General features: G+C 42.5%; 1 protein-coding gene and 1 pseudogene across 1 annotated transcript in view; one reads left to right on the top strand and one right to left on the bottom strand.

The window, feature by feature from the left end:
* The window catches only part of PKD2L1 (polycystin 2 like 1, transient receptor potential cation channel), a 34,127-nt gene that overhangs the window by 6,674 nt on the left and 9,102 nt on the right, over positions 1 to 18,351 (bottom strand). Inside the window, 3 exon segments of the mRNA XM_060033464.1 lie at positions 7 to 227; positions 1,223 to 1,456; positions 1,918 to 2,045. Coding sequence (XP_059889447.1) covers positions 7 to 227; positions 1,223 to 1,456; positions 1,918 to 2,045 — 583 coding nt within the window.
* Positions 17,255 to 17,862, top strand: LOC132439330 (ras-related protein R-Ras2 pseudogene; annotated as a pseudogene).

The following is an 18,351-nucleotide window of genomic DNA, read 5'->3' as shown; positions in this document are numbered from 1 at the left end:
ACCCACCTCAGAACACAGAAAAGATTAATGTTGGCGTTGTAGACTGAGAAGTCAATGAAGACCACCCGACTGCCCCTGTCCGGCCACAGGCCCTCCTGAAGGTCCCTGAGTGCCTCTGCACTAGCCTGTCGAGATCCTGGAAGGTCCAGGTGGTAGCCACCTCTGCTGTAGCTTGTGAGCTGGCCCCAGTGAGAGGAGCCCCCCAGCTCATCCTGCTAGTGGTAGGTCTATCTGTCACAGAAGAAGCCATCTGAGCAGAGAGGTCTGAACCAGCCCCAGAAGCTGGTCTCCCAAGGCAACGGCAATACTTTATAATTGTCTTGGCTTTACAGTTTCATATATATATATATATATATATATATATATATATATATAAAATATATTTCACATATATTACCTTGTTTAATGTAACTATTTGAGGAGGGGAGGGTAAATATTATCTACATTTTACAAATGAGGAAACTAAGACTCAGATATCTGAGATAATCCAACTAGTTAGTGGCAGAACTGAAACTCAAATGTAAATCTCCTGATTTTCACGTTGTCACCAAGCCTACGGATGACAAACCCAAGCCCACTTTTGACTCCAGCCTGAGTAGTCCCCATAAGGGAAGCACCCGGCCCACATAAGCCAGAAAAGACCCCTTCTGCTCTTGTAGTTTTGCACCTGTCTACTTAACCCTATGATTTTCTGTTCTGTCCACAAACTTTCCTCCCTGGACCCTTATTTCCTTCCCCTTCTTCCTGTCCTATCCACACATCTCCCGTTTCTTCCCTAATTTCTCATCCATCCTTGGCCCCTTTCTGCCTTCCGCTATTAGTTCCAAGGGTCAGACTCTTCCAAGCATGACTCGTGTGGCAGCATCAATGTTTCATCCATTCTCCGTACCCCTGAGGGAATTCTGGGCAAGAAAGGATGCTTCCTCTGGCAGGACTGCCTCCAGAGTAGGGCAACTGTGACTGTGACCTGTGTGTGGAAACAAGTCCAGAGGCTATGGCTCTGTCTGCTAACACACCCTCTCTGTTCCTCAGTGACCCCAGACCAAGGTCTCCAAACAGTCACAGATGGGTCTCAGAGAGATGCCCCCCAGCTCCAAGTACCCCCAAGGCTACTTAAGACTCAATGGAAGTGGTTCCCAAACCTGGGATGGTGTCAGGCTCAGAGGGGCAAGCCCTGTGACACTGGTGGGGGGACTCACTCACGCTATGCCACTGAGGAGACCAAAGGGGAGTGTTCTTCTTTGTCTGGGGAGTAGACGTCGTGGCAGCTCAGAATGTCCTCGTGGAAGTCCTCGTGCACCACTCAGGAGTCATTGCGGACCCTCAGCTGCCACAGCCTCGGAGCCCCCAGCAGCAGGTTCTCATAGTAGATGAAGGAGTGGGAGCCACGTCCCAGGCTCTGGTTGTTGTACCATTTGGTCCAATACAAACTGTCCAGTAGTGGGCCCTGGGCAAACTAGACCGCGAACTGGGTTGAACCTGACCCAGCCTCATCCTGACCCTTACCCTTAGAATGACCTTTTCCCACACTCCCCTCCAGCTTGTCTCCAGTTCGCTTCTGTTGGACTCTTCAGCTGAGTCATGAACCTTGGCCAGATCTTAGCCTGATGTGGCCTTATTCTTTATTTAAAATACAGTTTGAAATTCTGCCTTACCTCTGATTCTCAATACTAGTTGAAGTACTGACTTAAATCTCTGATTATCATCCTGATTTCTAACCTATCACTACCTGAACTCTGTCTAGTCTGACCCTTTAATTCATGCCTGATCCTTTGACTCGGCCTGATTCTGGAATGACCTGGTCTCTGGATATGGCCTTATCCACTGTCCACTGACATCCCTGAACCCTGGCCTGTGGCCTCAGGCTTTAGGCCATTGAGAAGAAGAGGGGAGGGACAGAGGAGATCTCATACTCACATCCCAGAAGTCGGCCATGCTGCTGATGTCCTGGAAGGAGACTCCAGTGTCTGATGGGGTATGTAAGAAGAGCTCAGACCTCACTTTGGTGTAGTAATAGGCGCTGGAGCTTGTCATTCCATAGGTCACTAGAAACCAACCCAAGAGGTTGTGTCTTGAACACTGTTCCCTTCTCCATTATCCAGAAGGGACAGGAAAGCCTCTGCCCTGAGGCCAAAGATGCCACCCGGATGGGACCTATCCCCTAGAGTTGGCTAAGGAGGCTGACGGTTGCATTGGGGAAACCAGGGAATATATTAGGGAAGAGTTGTGGTTATAAGCTCTCTTTCTCTCTTCCCAACTCACCTCAGAAAGACTGAAATCCACTCAGTAATTATCTCTTGACATCGTCATTCTGAATATTCACTTTTCTCTTCCGGAACCAGCTTAACTTCCTAGTTCTTACTCCCCAGAGCCAGGAAATTTCTACCTTCTGCATCAGGTAGTGCTTCCTTTTATTTGTCCTCTATTAATGCCCTTGGGAAAATGTCTCCAAATTCTAGCGTATGCCAAGGCCCTGGTCAAATATCGTACAATGGAGATGTGGTATCCTGGACCTTGGAGTCAGCGACTCTGCAGTCATGGGAGTAGGAGGTAGGCATGGCACCTCTGGCCCTGGTGCATCCTGATGGGCACAGCTGTCTCCTGAGAGAGGGACTCAGAGCATCCCCAGATCAAAATAAAACATGGCCTTTGCCCTGAAGAACTAGATCTCCCTTGACCACCCCAATACACACATCTGAAGTAGGGCTGTCAAGGGACGCTATAAGTTTTCTGGTTAAAGGCACAATTTGAAGAGTATAAGCCATTTACTTCATAGATTGCCCCTCAATTTAGGTTTGTTTGATATTTCCTTGTGTTTAAATTCAGATTATACATTTTTGGCAAGGAATATCAAAGAAGGAGACTGTGTCCTTTTCAGGAGGCATAAATTGTGTAACCGTATTATTACTGGTGATATTAACTTTGATCCCTTGTTAAGGTGGTATCATCCAGCTTTCTTCAATATACAATTATTATTTTTCTCTTTGTAATGAATACATATTTTGTGGGGAAATACTTGGAAACTATGCAAATATCCTGTTATTCATCAATCTTTCACTTACTAGTTTTAGCATCCTTTGACAACTTTTGCCTAATTATTACTATTAAGGTTGTCAAGCTGTGATTTTCTCATTCCATCATTCCTTCTGCATTTATTAGTTGGCATTCTCTTCAGGAAGAGCTTTTCCTTCTTCCTCATTAAGTTATTCATGTATATATATCAGTATGAACTCATGGATTCCTGTCTTTTCTTTAAAATTTTTATAATTCTATAAAACTTTTTATAATTTGTCAATATTTTGAATTGTTACTCAGTTTTTTAGCCAGGTCATGAAAAACAAAGAAATTGTCCTAAAATACTAAAGAACCATGAAAACTACATGCAATATGTGCATCCAGTTAGGATTATATCCTGGACCATAATTTTTTTCTTTTGCTGTAAAGGTTATTCGTGGAATAATTGGTGAAACTGTAATAAGGTCTGTTCATTAGATGACAGTACTGCATCATCGATAATTTCCTGACTTTGGTCATTTCCTTGTTTTTACAAAATACACATTAAAGTATTTAGAAATAACAGGACATTATGTCTGCAGTTTACCCTCAAACAGTTCTGTGTGTATATGTGTGAAGAGAAAGAGGCGGGCAGAGAGATAGAATGATAAAGGAAAAGCAAGCATGGTAAAATATTCGTATTTGGGAGATCTGGGTGAAATATATGTAGGAACTCTTTGTATTACTCTTGTAACTTTTCAGTTCACTAATTAAACTTTAAATCAAAAAATTAAATCAAAAAATTTAAAGTAGGATTTGTCAGCCTCTTGTGAGCAATTCCCTTTAAGAATTTTATTTTCAAATCTTGGAACATATTTTATTCCCTTTCTGGAAAGGGAATGCTTTGGTGTGGACTGAAGTTCATCCACAGTCTTGGGGGAAAGAAAGGCCGGTGAGTGGTCCCAGATTAGGCACACGCAACATCATACGTTTCCAGGAGGAAATCAGCAAAAAGAAAGCATTATTATTTCACATTTCCGCATTCCACTCTATTAATTCCAAGAAATGACTTGACTTCTCTCTAAGTCAAATCTGTGATTCCCATCCTCAGTATCTGTAGGACTCAGACTCAACTCTTCTGGATCTGGAAAATGGGTTGGAAATCAAACTTCTGTCTGCTGAGGGTCCGCCGCAGTTAGAACTGATGGTCAGTGAGCTGAACTTTTCCTAAAGACATTGCTGATTAAATTGTTATACCTCTAGATGGCCACTAGGTGGTAGTCACGGCTATATCTTTTCCTCCTCTCCAATTCTCCAAAATTACCACTCAAAATCAGTATTGCTCTGAACAGAATGTCAACCCTTTACGGAGGCATAACATCACTGATTATTATCCAAGACAGTAAAGACTATGTATTCTGAGAAAAATGGTTTCACCTAGTCAAATGCCCACTGATACTCAGAACACCTAATATATGCCCTATGTTAAGTGCTTGACATGCTTATTTCATTTAATCTTACAACAACCTTATGTATTAGGTGCTATTATTTCCCAGTCTCAGAGGGCTGAAGTCACTTTCCCAAGGTAAACAACTAAGGGAGCCAGGATTCAAATGCAAATCTGTTTGCCTCCATAGTAAACTAATTCTGTTCTGCTTTAAGGACAGCACTATATCCAAAAGGTAGAAGTTACAGGAGGGAAAACTTAAGTTTCATAAAAGGCAGAGATTCCTAACCATTAGTGCTTCCTATTAAGAAAAGGACCACACTTCACAAACATCCATTTTGCCCCTGAGGGTGTCAGCAAAGGACCATCTGCTGAGGATCACGTGGAAGGGGTTCCTGCAATGGGCAGTGGCTGGCCTTCCTGGAGCCTTCCTTTAAGATCCAGTGAAGGAGTGGAGTTGCTCTGTGTGCTTCAAAAGGTAACACTAGGCCAGAGAAAGGACAGGAGCAGGGAGGAATCAGAATTTGTGTCAGTATATCAAATGTCAGTATGTCAGCACTTTAACACCTTTTAGGTGCAGTGAGGGCCTCATTCCAGGAAATTTTCAGACACTGGACAATGACTGCATGAGAATGCTGTGAAAGGGATTCAGAAACCGGGTGGCCACATCCACTACAGGGAATCTGATGTTTTTTCTCTTGGACAGAAACTAAATTCTCCTATACATTATATCATGCTTTTTACCCTTGGCTTCAGGTCAAATTCACAGTTGCTGAATAATAACAATAATCACTACTACTGACACTTATTATTCACCAGGCTTTGAATACATTTTCTCCCATAATCCTGAAAAAAAACCTCATAAAGTAGTAGGAACTATCTGTATTTTATGCAGATAACTGAAATCCAAAATGTTATTAAATAATTTGTCCAAAGATCAGATAGCAAAGAGGTAGACTTGAATTCAACCTCAGGTCTGATTCTCTCCAAAGACCCTGAATTTAGCCACTGCTCTACATTATACTAACATATCACTCCACTACTCAAAATCCTTCTGATTAGGGACCTGACTCTCCTTCCAAAGGTCAATCCAAATGGTTAGGATTGTGCATGTTTATAAGGTATCCTTATAAGAAAACTATTTGAAGAGTTCAGTATCTGAGTCAGGAAGCAAATTATGAAAGCAGTTGGTAAACTCAAAAGATCAGCATCTTAAAAGAAGCTTCAGGGACTTCCCTGGTGGCTCCATGGTTAAGAATCCGTCTGCCAATGCAGGGGACACGGATTCGATCCCTGTTCCAGGAAGATCCCACATGCCGCGGAGCAAAGATCCCACATGCCACGGAGCAGCTAAGCCCGTGCGCCACAACTACTGAGCCTGCATGCCACAACTACTGAAGCCTGTGCACCTAGAGCTCGTGCTCCGCAACAAGAGAAGCCACTGCAATGAGAAGCCCGCACACCACTTGCTGCAACTAGAGAAAGCCTGCGCACAGCAACGAAGACCCAATGCACCCCAAAAATTAATAATAAATTAATTTTTTAAAAAAAGAAGCTTCAAATTTCTTCATTCTGGTATAAGTGAATAAATGTATATAAATCTGTATGAAGAATCATACTCTGACATAGATGAGTCTCGAAGGAAAAAAATCGCAGGCATAAAAATGTTACCTGGGTTATTTACAACATCAAAAAATTACAAGCAACCTAAATGTCCTACAGAGAGGCAATAAATTATAGATAATTATAAATAACTTATATCACTGAGCCACTTAATGGAGTATGATACAACCATTGAAATGGTAATAAAAGCAAAATGCAAAATTGTTTTGCTGCTATCATTACATTTAAATATTTTAAAAATAGTAAATATATAAAACCTTAAAGGAAAATTGGACTTTTTAATGAATAGTATAATAGGCAGATTTTATTTCTCTTCACTCCCATGGAGTTCAATTAATGCTATAATAATAGAACATAAAAATAATAAAATCATTTTTAAAATCTTTCTACCTATTTGTTTTCAAGTCACAGGATGAAATTTCCAGGTGCTGGATGCTATATTGGGCTTTGTGACTACTTCCTAAGACCCTCTCTTGGTTCATACCATGATTTTATTTGAGGTATCACACCTCTACTAAGCATCTCACATATGTTGCCAGATGCTGAATCCACAGCTGGCTCTAGGACTTGGACAGGGAGCTCAGTGCTAAGCTAATCCACAAATACCCCTCCCTTGGTACCATTATCAGTTCAGGGATGGGCATGTAATCCATTTGAGATCAAGAACTCATGAAGAGAGATTTCTGGAACATTTTGGGACCTACTGTCTCTTACTAGATATGAATAAGAAAGCCCCAGATGATCCAGACTTAGCATGAAACTGATTGTGCAGCTGAGAGAACTGAATAACAGAAACAGGTGAGTCTTTGATGATGTCCTTAAGCCACTGGATTGATCAGCCCTGAACCCTGTCCTCCTTTGGACTTTCATTACCTAGACAAAAAATTCCACTCAGGTTTAAGCCTGTTTTCACTGGATTTTATTTTATTGTGACATATTCCTTACTTATAGGAAAACCACGACATTTTCAAAAAGATTGCATTATTTCTGAGGAAAATGGAGCTAGAAAAGCTTCTGCTACTGTCTGAACGTCTCTAGAGGGCTGTGGATGACTTTAGCATATCTGTGACAAAGTCTACATTAATTAAAATACATTATTACCCTATATTGAAGAGGGTTTGCTGACTAGGTCAACTGAGGATGATATTCTAGGAATTCCATTCATTTCTCAAAGCTTTCTGAACTATATTTTTGGGTAAAGTCAGGTTTCTAGAATATCATGAAATTTATACACACAAACATATATATGTGTGTTTACAAATATCTAAATTGTACATATATGCACACATATATGTATGTATAGAGATACATAAATATATATATATACGTATGTAAATATATATCCCTACTCCTAAAAATTGCCTTTATAGAGTAAGGATATTATACAGATTTTAAGGGAGGCAGATATAAAACACAGTCAAAAGAAAAGTAGCTCCAATCTTTAACATTGCTTTTATCCATTATGATATTCCATGTTTCTTACATAAAATCCAACAAAGCCAATTCTTCCCAGAGTTAGCATCTTCTTATTAACTGGTGTGCTCTTTCTTACTCACAATGAGAACTACTCAATCTATTTGTGTTTTCTTCTTTGCTTTGGTTTCCAGGAACCTCAGGCTTTGTTCTCACTTGCAGTGCATTTGTTTATCTTAAATTATCTTCCTCCCCTTCCTCCCCTATCTCTTCCCAGTCTTTTGTTAAGTCTTTTTATTACAATTCTAAAGGGTTATATTTTATTGTATCTGTGTTTTAAAAACATTTATTTATTTAGTTAGTTAGTTAGTTATTTGGCTGCTCTGGGTCTTAGTTGCGGCACGCGGGATCTTTTTTTTTTTCAGTCATGGCATGAGGGATCTAGTTCCCTGACAAGGCCCTGCATTGGGAGCGAGGAGTCTTAACCACTGGGTCCCTGTATTTGTGCTTTTTAATGTAAGTGGCTCAGATTCCTTTTGGACATAGGTGGGGCATAAGTATATTGTAATTAACTAAGTGTGACTGTAATAATTATTATTAATCATCATCATCGTGAGCTTGAATAATAATTTGATTTTATCCATTCCCATATTTATAGTAGAGACCAAATATTCTTGTCCTCCTTTTTGAAGTGCTGGAAGACCTTCCCAGATCAGAGCAATAAGAAGTCAGCAGTTGCTTTGTGCCTCTCCTTTCCCGGGTGATTGCCATACAGGTTATCATCATGCTACTGAGCTCCTTCCCTGTCCCTAATTACTATTTAAGGGAACATAGCCATCCTTTTCTAACAGCGCTCTTTCTGAGCAGGAATGAGATCCCTTCTCTCAACTAATTGGCAAAGAACCTTGAAGAGCTGGGGTGCTTCTGCCAGCAAGTGTATAATTCCTTTATGTGTCTACACTACTCCTCTGTTGGAAACTCTGTGCCTTCAAGTGTTTGACACGCAAAAGCCAACTGCTAACTGGCTAGCTCTGAGGAAAAGCATTGAGGATGCTTCTCTAGAAAAATGGAGGTCTCTTTCACCCCAATCCCAGCCCTGGCAGTCATTATGTGGATAGAACTTCCACTGTGATAACAGTCCTCCAACTGTTGAAGAGTTGGAAGTTCCTTGGGCTTTACCAATTCTATATATTTAACCAACAGCTCCTCTGATGGTCTTTTCCTGAGCCTCTCTTATCACCTGGCTTGCTGAGAAGCTCTCTGAAATATCTTTACCTATTTATTAGGACACTGGATCCTGTTTGGCTTTGGTCATGTAAATAATTTGGAGGGAAATAAGGTCTATGATTATCCCTACAGGGTGAGTCTACTATCTTGTGAAATAAAATACAGTGCCCTGAACTCACCCTTCTTAATGCCTCCCCAACAGCCTCTGATGATAGTTTCACAATAGCTTAGCTAAACACTTTAGTACTCATTCCTGATGGAAAAGAACCATATCTCATCAGCTTCCATTATGATTTATGTCAGGGAGGTTATAAGTTCCTTGATTTCTCCAGATTCCATTAGCTGTTACTGCTCCCATGCCAAACTATGGGCACGATTTACTCTTCCCCTACCTGGCACAAACTGCTAGTTATTCCCCAATAGCTTTCCTCTCCTTCTTGCATAATAATATAATTTTATCTAGGGGCACATGGCTGCCCAACTAAACATCACATTATCTAACTTCCCTTGCAGCTAGGTATAGTGACATTTGAATAAATTTTGGCCAATGGAATACAAGTGAAGTGACATGTTCCCATGTACATCTCTGACTTATGTCCTTAAAAGGAAGGAAAATGCTTTCCCTTTCTATTTTCCTACTTCCTGTTGGCTAGAGCATGGACATAAGAGCAGGAGCTGGAACATGAGACAGATGCCATATGTTGAGGATGGCAAAGCAATAAGGTAGAGTGAGCCTGGGCCCCACATGATTGTGGAGCCCCACATTAGTCCAGGGCTTCTTATACCTCAGATTGTTACATGACAGAGAAACAAGCTTCTATCTTATTTAAGCCACTGTTATTGCAGCCAACATCCCAACTGAAGCAATTCATATGAATACATCCATATCAGAAGGATACTTTGCAAAAGGAACTTTTCTAAGAAAATTAGGATAAGCATAGAGGGAAAAAGAGTTGAAGTCAACAAGCTGTTAGCACAAAATTCCTATCCTAAGAAAAGCCAAGTCTAATCTCAGACCTCTTGGTTAAAACCATTTACTGGATACACAGAACATTTTTCCTTTTCTTAGTACGATGTTCCCTATTAAGAAATTCCTTTGTTGTCAGGACTTCCCTGGTGGTCCAGTGGGTAAGACTCCGCGCTCCCGATGCAGGGGAGCCGGGTTTGATCCCTGATCAGAGAACTAGATCCCGCATGCATGCTGCAACGAAGATCCCACAACTAAAACCCAGTGCAGCCAAAATAAATAATAAATAAATAAATAAATAAACAAATAAATACAAAATGAAAACGTTTTTTAAAAAAATAAATTATTTTGTTGTTCTTCTTGGGCAATTCCTCCCTTCACTCTCTTCTTTGCTTGCCATTCCACTGACACATTCTGATTAATGCTATTGGATCATCCAAAGTTGGATTCCAAATACCTTATGGTTCTTAAGATGGAGAGCAGGCAGAAGAAAGTTGGGACCTGGAAATGAGGGAAGGGTTAAGTCCTCAGAGCGTTCACTGAAGGATTTCACATCAGTGTATGTAAGAGAATACAGCTGAGAAAACTCTATCACTCACAGCTGCCTTGGTAACTAAGCATTATCAAGCCTTTTAGGACTTACGTTGAGAGGATTAAAGTTGTAGAGAACCTATGACTACACATGGCCCGTTTCTTCTTAGGAAATCAGATTCACGGCCAAAGGGTTATGAGTTGCTTTTGAAGGAATCCAATCAGGCTGAAGGTGATCATTCTGAGAAGTGGAAAACGAATCCAAGAACTGACCAGTGATCCCCCTAAAATTTCTGATAGCTCTGAGATCTTATGACAGGGGTAAGAAAGACCTATAAATATGTGTCCATGCTGAATCAATTTCGTAACAGATTATCTCAGGGGATGAAATACTGAAATAAGATACCTACGTGATTGAAGATGGGACTAGGGAACAGGCCGCAAGAATACACTTGTGATCAGCTGCTGGAATTACTCTGTTCTGTTCAATTTCTTAGTGCAGATGCAAGAGCGAGCAAAAGCAATTGATTCTTATAGATTTAATATAACCTTAGCTGATGGATTGTAAACTGTTACATGGTTTCAGAACCACTTGAAAAGTTTATTAAGACAGCAGTTAAACCAGGAGGTCAAAGGCCCTGAGGAAGATGGATGGTCTTCTTCAGGGCCATCCTGGAAAGAAAAAATACTGCCCCCCAAATAGCATAGTTCTTGTCCAAAAACCTCAAGACATAGAATGAACTTCAGCAATATCAGGAGAGATATATGACATATATAGCTTTGGTCTTTAAGAAGGGCACACTGTTTCAAGAGAAGATGCCAACTGGGGTATAACATAAGAGACCTGCCTCAGTATGGGTTTTTTTACTAGCTGATGAGTCAGAAGTGGTTCTACACATATCCTCCTAGAAGGTTATAGAGTAAGATTGTGCTTGCTCTTATCTGTGTTTCCTTGAAAGATTTTGCCTGAGATCTCCCAGAGACTGATCATCTTGAAAAAAGCCAAGGCCATGGAGAGTACTATAGACTTGAGGTTTAAAGACTTTGCTGCCTAGGACTTCCCTGGTGGCACAGTGGTTAAGAATCCGCCTGCCAATGTAGGGGACACAGGTTCGATCCTTGGTCCGGGAAGATCCCACATGCCGCGGAGCAACTAAGCCCGTGCGCCACAACTACTGAGCCTGCGCTCAAGAGCCCGTGAGCCACAACTACTGATCCCACGTGCCACAACCACTGAGGCCCACGAGCCTAGAGCCCATGCCCTGCAACAAGAGAAGCCACTGCAATGAGGAGCACGTGCACTGCAACGAAGAGTAGCCCCCGCTTGCCACAACTAGAGAAAGCCCACGTGCAGCAACGAAGACCCCACCCAGCCAAAAATAAATAAATTAAATAAATTTAAAAAAAAAAGACTTTTCTGCCTATATCTACCTACACCAAAGCGATATTTAATACTAAAACTGAGGAAGCATTAAGAGAAGAGCCCGTGATGTTAAAGGGTGCCATGGCTAGAGTCCTTGAAAATGTGGACCCAGGAAAGCTGGGAAACCAGGCAAGACATACCTAAACCACATATATCGGGGTTACCCCAATTATGATGCCACCGTTTCACGCACTATCCTTATAAAAGATTACAGAAAGGTGACTAAGGTATAGTAGAATTGGTAATGAGTGATTTCACTACAGAGAAGCCATGGACTTCACCTGTAATTTTGCAATCCAAGCTGCATGCATCAATGATTCCGTGAAGACTGTAGGATAATCAATACCATGACCAAACCATACGTTCATCCAATGGCAAGAATTGATTCTCTCTGGAGTTACAGGGTCTGTTAAGGGTAGCCCATCATTGATTGGCTCATGTGATATTGCAAAATTAAAGCAGTCCAGGAGAAATGTATGAAGACAGCTTCAGACACGGCAGATAAATGCATCACCTCCTTTACCACAGGGCATGCTCACTCAGTACACAAAAGGAGGCTCTCAAATTGTTCTATAGAAAGGGAAGACATATTTAAGTAATTAATATATGGATTGATTTTTAAATCATTTAAATAGAGACCATGTCATTATCGCTTTGAAGGGCGTGAACTCCTTGAAACACATTATCAAACTTTTCCTATGTAAGTTGGTACAACTGAGGCAGGAGATAGATGGGCTCCAGGCTAGACATTTACAACTGGTCTCCTGTTCACACTTCCTGGGGTAAGAAGAAGATGGGCTCCAGGCCAGACATTCATTACTAGCTCCCTGTTTACATTTCCTGAAGCAAGAGACAAATGGGCCCCAGGACTACATATTTATGACTGGTCTCCTGTCTATATTTCGAGATCTGCACCTCATAAAAACCAGCAACAGAAATAAGGTAAATAACCAGACGTTGGACATTTTTATGGCAGGGACAGAGTGGGACTACACCCTGTTAAAAGATCAAGAGGTCATACATTTCCCATCCTTGGGGCAAGGGAAACATCGCACATGCGCAGAAAGGCTCCTTGGGGGTCAAAAAGGAGGGGGCACCACCCCGTAATACGTGATGCTAAGGCCATCCCATAGGCCTCTGGGCTGTAATCCATCTTGGAAGAAAGTTGCGCACGCATGTTGGGGAGGCTCCTAAGGCAGGTCAGGTGTGGAAAAAGCAACCAGATAATTGGCCAAAGGTAAACAAAGACCCAGAAGAACTGACCTATAGAAATGACTTAACCGCCTCTTTACTGCACTCCTCCTTATTAGGGAGGATGCCCCACCCTTTCTCTCCAGGTGTGCATCTCTGCCTTGCTTCTATCTTAACTAAACAAAGTGTTTCTCTGTGCACTCTCCCACTTGTTGCTGTGCTATGTCTCTAATAATAAACTTTGTACCTGTTTTTACAGGTTTGCCTCTGTGAGAAATGCATTTTTCACTGGGGGCAAGAGCCAGGGGGTCCGGTGGCCAGGATTCCTAGTTTTCGTCCAGGCTACCCAGGTTCAATTCCTGGGCAGGGAATTAAGATTTCGCTTCACAGCACCACTCATTGCTGCCTCGCCGAGATCACAACCACTATGGAAAACAGTATGGAGGTTCCTCAAAAAACTAAAAATAGAATTGTCATATGATACAGCAGTCCCACTCCTGGGCATATATCTAGACAAAACTCTAATCCAAAAAGATACATGCGTCCCTATGTTCACAGCAGCATTATTCACAATAGCCAAGACATGGAAGCAACCTCAACATTCACCAACAGATGAATGGATAAAGAAGATGTGGTATACATATACAAAAGAATATTACTCAGCCATAAAAAAAGAATGAAATAATGCCATTTGCAGCAATATGGATGGACCTAGAGATTATCGCTAAGTGAAGTAAGTCAGAAAGAGAAAGACAAATACCATATGATATCACTTATATGTGGAATCTAAAATATGACACAAATGAACCTATCTAGGAAACAGAAACAGACTCACAGACATAGAGAACAGACTGGTGGTTGCCAAGGCGGAGGGGGTTTGGTAAGGATGGAGTGGGAGATTGGGGTTAGCAGATGTAAGCTGTTATATATGGAATGGATAAACAACAAGGTCCTACTGTATAGCACAGACAACTATATTCAGTATCTTATGATAAACCATAATGAAAAAGAATTTTAAAAAAGAATGTATATATATATATATATGCATAACTGAAATACTTTGCTGTACAGCAGAAATTAACACAACATTGTAAATCAACTTCAGTTAAAAAAACAAAACAAAACACACCTTCCCTGGGGCTCAAGAACCAAAAGTGAACAATGTTCCCCTGGAGTTCCCATCAGAAAGAGCCTTTCACAGAAATCTCAAGAAGCTGTGTCAGGGACAGGAGGACTATGGACAGTGGACCAGAGAAAAAAGTCAAAAGGAAAGAAGAGTCAAATACTGTGGGCAGAGGTAGGTGAGAAGAAAGCAAAGTGGACCAGAGCTGGGGAAAGAGACGAGAGAGAAGAAAGGAGATGCTGGGAGAGTCAGGCCAGGATACAGAAGTACCCAGCAAGAAGCACTGCCCCTGATTCCTGCCTTCACTGCAGGCTGGCAGTTCCTGGCAGATATATATATATATATATATATATTTTTTTGCAGTACGCGGGCCTCTCACTGTTGTGGCCTCTCCCGTTGCGGAGCAACAGGCTCCGGACGCGCAGGCTCAGCGTCCACGGCTCACGGGCCCAGCCGCTCCGCAGCATGTGGGATCTTCCCGGACCGGGACACGAACCTGTGTCCCCTGCATCGGCAGGCGGACTCTCAACCACTGCGCCATCAGGGAAGCCCCCTGGCAGATATTTTGAAGTGTGAGTTAGTTTCTACAAAGTACATCAAGAGATCCTCCTATACTGAGATTATTGCCATCAGCCATCAACACCTTGGGAAAGCCTCCTACACTTCCCACCTTCGGTGGACATTTCATCTCTGTTTACACAGACCGCCTTCTAGTATAAACCAACCAAGGCCTCTTATCTAAATTTATGTATATCTACATGTGCCTAGAAAATGGCTGAAATTATATACACCAAACTATTAATAGTGGTTAATAACAGTGGCCCTATTGGACTTTTTAAAACAAGGACTATGCATTAGTTAAAATTACATTTTCCTCTCATACTTGCCCTTCCAGACTCAGCAAAGCTCTTGCATTTCCATAGTCTGAGGTCTTAGCTGGCTCTTGCTGCCTCCTTCGACCCCTGCCTCCTCCAGGCTGAAAGCCAGAGATGTTAAAACAAACAAGCAAGCAAACGGCAATGACTTTAGGCTTCCCTGGCATTGACTCTGGGCCTCCTCGGATGTGAATGGTTGCCTGCCTCTGGGACCTGCAACAGTTCCCAGGTCTCTCTGACCATTCTGCCCCTCACATCTTGCCATGGTCCAGAGCACTCCTTCACTATTACATTCATCACACCACATGTCACTGTTGGTTTACATGTCCACCTCTTTTGCTCCTTGAAGGCAGAGGATGAGTCTCTCTATTTCAAACCCTTTTAACAGTTGGCCTAGGGCCTGACACATAGTAGGACTTCATAAATGTTTGAATGTATGAATACCCAAGCTCTCATTGTCTCAACTGTCCTTTTCCTTCATGCTGTGAAATAATCTGCTCACCTTTGAGAACCACTGCCCTATGCCTCATTTCTGTGACTAGCACCTCCACCCAGACCTGAGAATCTGCCTGAACTTAAAACCCTAGACGTCCTGCTGCCACCACTCCATAGTGTAAAGAGATCATTATCAATATTATTAAAATCCCTTACCTGTGTACCACATTGCGTAGTTTTCAAAGAGCTTTTCCATGCAATATCTTGCTATAGCCGGTCAGCCATGGCCTGATTGTTCCGCCTTACCCATGAGCGGTTTCCTATGAATCATGAAGTTCAGAGTTTATATGATTAACTCAGGGTCATTCAGCTGGCGAGAGGCAGAGTCAGCACTCAGACTCATGCCTTATGAATACGCGCTACGTGTCCTTTCTCGGGCCACTTACACTGGTGGTGCCCCAGATTTCATCAGCTAGTGCTGCCTGCACTTCCGTGCTTGACTGAAGCATAGCTCTTCTTAAAAATCCTTTCCCTGATCCTAAGATCTAGCACTTAAATGTACCACTGTACTTCTAGAGACCAATGACAGTCCCACATGGGGGAAACTAAATGACAAGTTGTCACTCAGCATTGGACAACAGGATATGTCCAGGCCCACCGGTCTTGTAATAGTGATCCATGCCCCGGAAATTCTGGGACACCAGGGAATTCTGCTATAGCAAATACAGGTCAAAGCCTGCTGGTACGGCCTAAATCCCTATCATTTAAGTTGAACTGACTCAGATCACCTCACCCTAGTACTAGAAGGACTTTGTAATTCTCTGGGTCTGGATAGGCCAAGGGTAACTGAGTGTGCTGAGGCATGAAATCATCATCCCATGGCCATTCTTAATCCTTGGCAACCCTTTCTAGAGGGCTAATCTTTCTTATCCTTGCTAAGCATTATCCTGGTGTTTTCAAACAGACCTTGGGCTTCCGGTGTGTTAAACTTTACATTTCAATATTTTCCAAATTTATGGAAATGATGTGGAATGACAACTGATATTTATTGAAAGCCCACTATATGCCAGGCACTGTACTAAGTACCTTATTTGTTTTCCACCAGTCTCACAAAGGCAGACATTATCCTCATTTGAAATACAAGGATAACACAACATTGCAAATTAACTATACCCCAATAAAATTTTTTTTAAAAAGGGGGACTTCCCTGGCAGTCCAGTGGTTAAGACTCCATGCTTCCACTGCAGGGGTCACGGGTTCGATCCCTGGTCAGGGAACTAAGATCCCACAAGCCGCGCAAAAAAGAAAAGAAAAGAAATACAAGGAAATCAAGGCCTCCAGAGATTTAAGTATCTTGAGCTACATCTTGTCAAAGGCACGTGTCTAGTAACTGGTTGTACCATCATTTGAAGCAAGTCATCTTATTCCAGGTCCCATGCTCTCTCCATCACCACTGTGCCTTCACTAATGTTATGATACTATGTGACCAATTATCTTCTGCCATCATTACAGCCACATGGGGGTTAGGGGCTCACCCACAGATATTTCCTGAACGTCCAATATCTTTCTGTTCCTTTCTTTGTGAATTCTAGGAACGCTCAGTCAAGAAAGACATCTTCTATGACGGTTTCTTAAAAAATTAAAAATAGGACTACCATATGATCCAGTAATTCTACTCTTAGGTATTTATTCAAAGGAAATGAAATCACTCTCTCAAAAAGATATCTGCTGAGAGGGCCATTTGTAGCGGCGCTGGAGGCTGCGTTTGGCAGGCACTGCGAAGACGTGCACAGGAGTGAGGCCCCTGGCCGCTGCAGCCCGTCGCCGCTGCGGTCACCTCGCTTCTCCGCGTCTCGGTCGGGACCTGGTCAGCCCGGGTGCCGCGCTGCCGCCCGGACCGGCCCTCCAGCAGCTCTCGGCCCCCGGGACCCCCGCCCGGCCGCCCGCCCACAGCCCGCCGGCCGCACAGGTCCCCGGAGCCGGGCCGAGGGCGGGCGGCGTCCCCATGGCCACCGCCGGCTGGCGGGACGGCTCCGGCCAAGAGACGTACCGGCTAGTGGTGGTCGGCAGGGGTGGCGGGGGCAAGTCGGCGCTCACCATCCAGTTCATCCAGTCCTATTTTGTAATGGATTATGATCCAACCGTCGAGCATTCCTGCCCAAAGCAGTGTGGGATGGGTGACCGGGCAGCCCGGCTAGATATTCTGGATACAGCGGGACAAGAGGAGTTTGGAGCTATGAAAGAACAGTATGTGAGAACTGGCGAGGGTTTCCTGTTGGTCTTTTCAGTCACAGAGGCAGTTTTGACGAAATTTATAAGTTTCAAAGACAGATTCTCAGAGTAAAGGATCGTGATGAGTTTCCAATGATTTTAACTGGTAATAAAGCAGATCTGGATCATCAGAGACAGGTAATGCAGGAAGAAGGACAGCAGTTAGCACCGTAGCTTAAGGTAACATACATGGAGGCATCAGCAAAGATCAGGATGAATATAGATCAAGCTTTCCATGAACTTGTCCAAATTATAAGGAAATTTCAAGAGCAGGAATGTCCTCCTTCACCAGAACCAACGAAAGAAAAAGACAAGAAAGGCGGCCACTGTGTCATTTTCTAAGAATCCCTTGAATTTTAGCTACCAATTTCCAGGAAAAGCCCTCATCTTCTCCCTCTCTCCTTACAGTTTACATCACGCTGGTACCTTTCTAGCCTTCGATAAATGATCACCATGGTAGCCTTAGACCAAGAAGCTGGCTAATCCTTTCCATGAAGCTAATCCAATGGTCATTCAAGACAGATTTAAAGGAAACACTAAGGCTGCTTCAAGGATTATCTGATTCCTTTAAAATGGATATCTATATACACAGACACATTCTTTTTTTAAGGACTTACTTTTAATAGGGATGAATCAGTTTTGGAACCTAAGCTGTTTGCCAAACTGAAGTCATAGGTTGTGAAATAATTTTTAACTTCTGGAATCATATTTCCTACTGTTACTCTAAATAGAAACACAGGGAGTTTTTTTAAAATGTGAATTTTTGCCTATCTCTAAAAATTTTGATGTCAACTTTAGTCAACCTTAAATACACTGAATTGAATCCACAAA

Source organism: Delphinus delphis, chromosome 16 (assembly GCF_949987515.2).
Source record: "Delphinus delphis chromosome 16, mDelDel1.2, whole genome shotgun sequence".
Taxonomy (NCBI): domain Eukaryota; kingdom Metazoa; phylum Chordata; class Mammalia; order Artiodactyla; family Delphinidae; genus Delphinus; species Delphinus delphis.
Note: the sequence above shows the minus strand (reverse complement) of the source record. Positions and strands in the feature narration are given on the sequence as shown.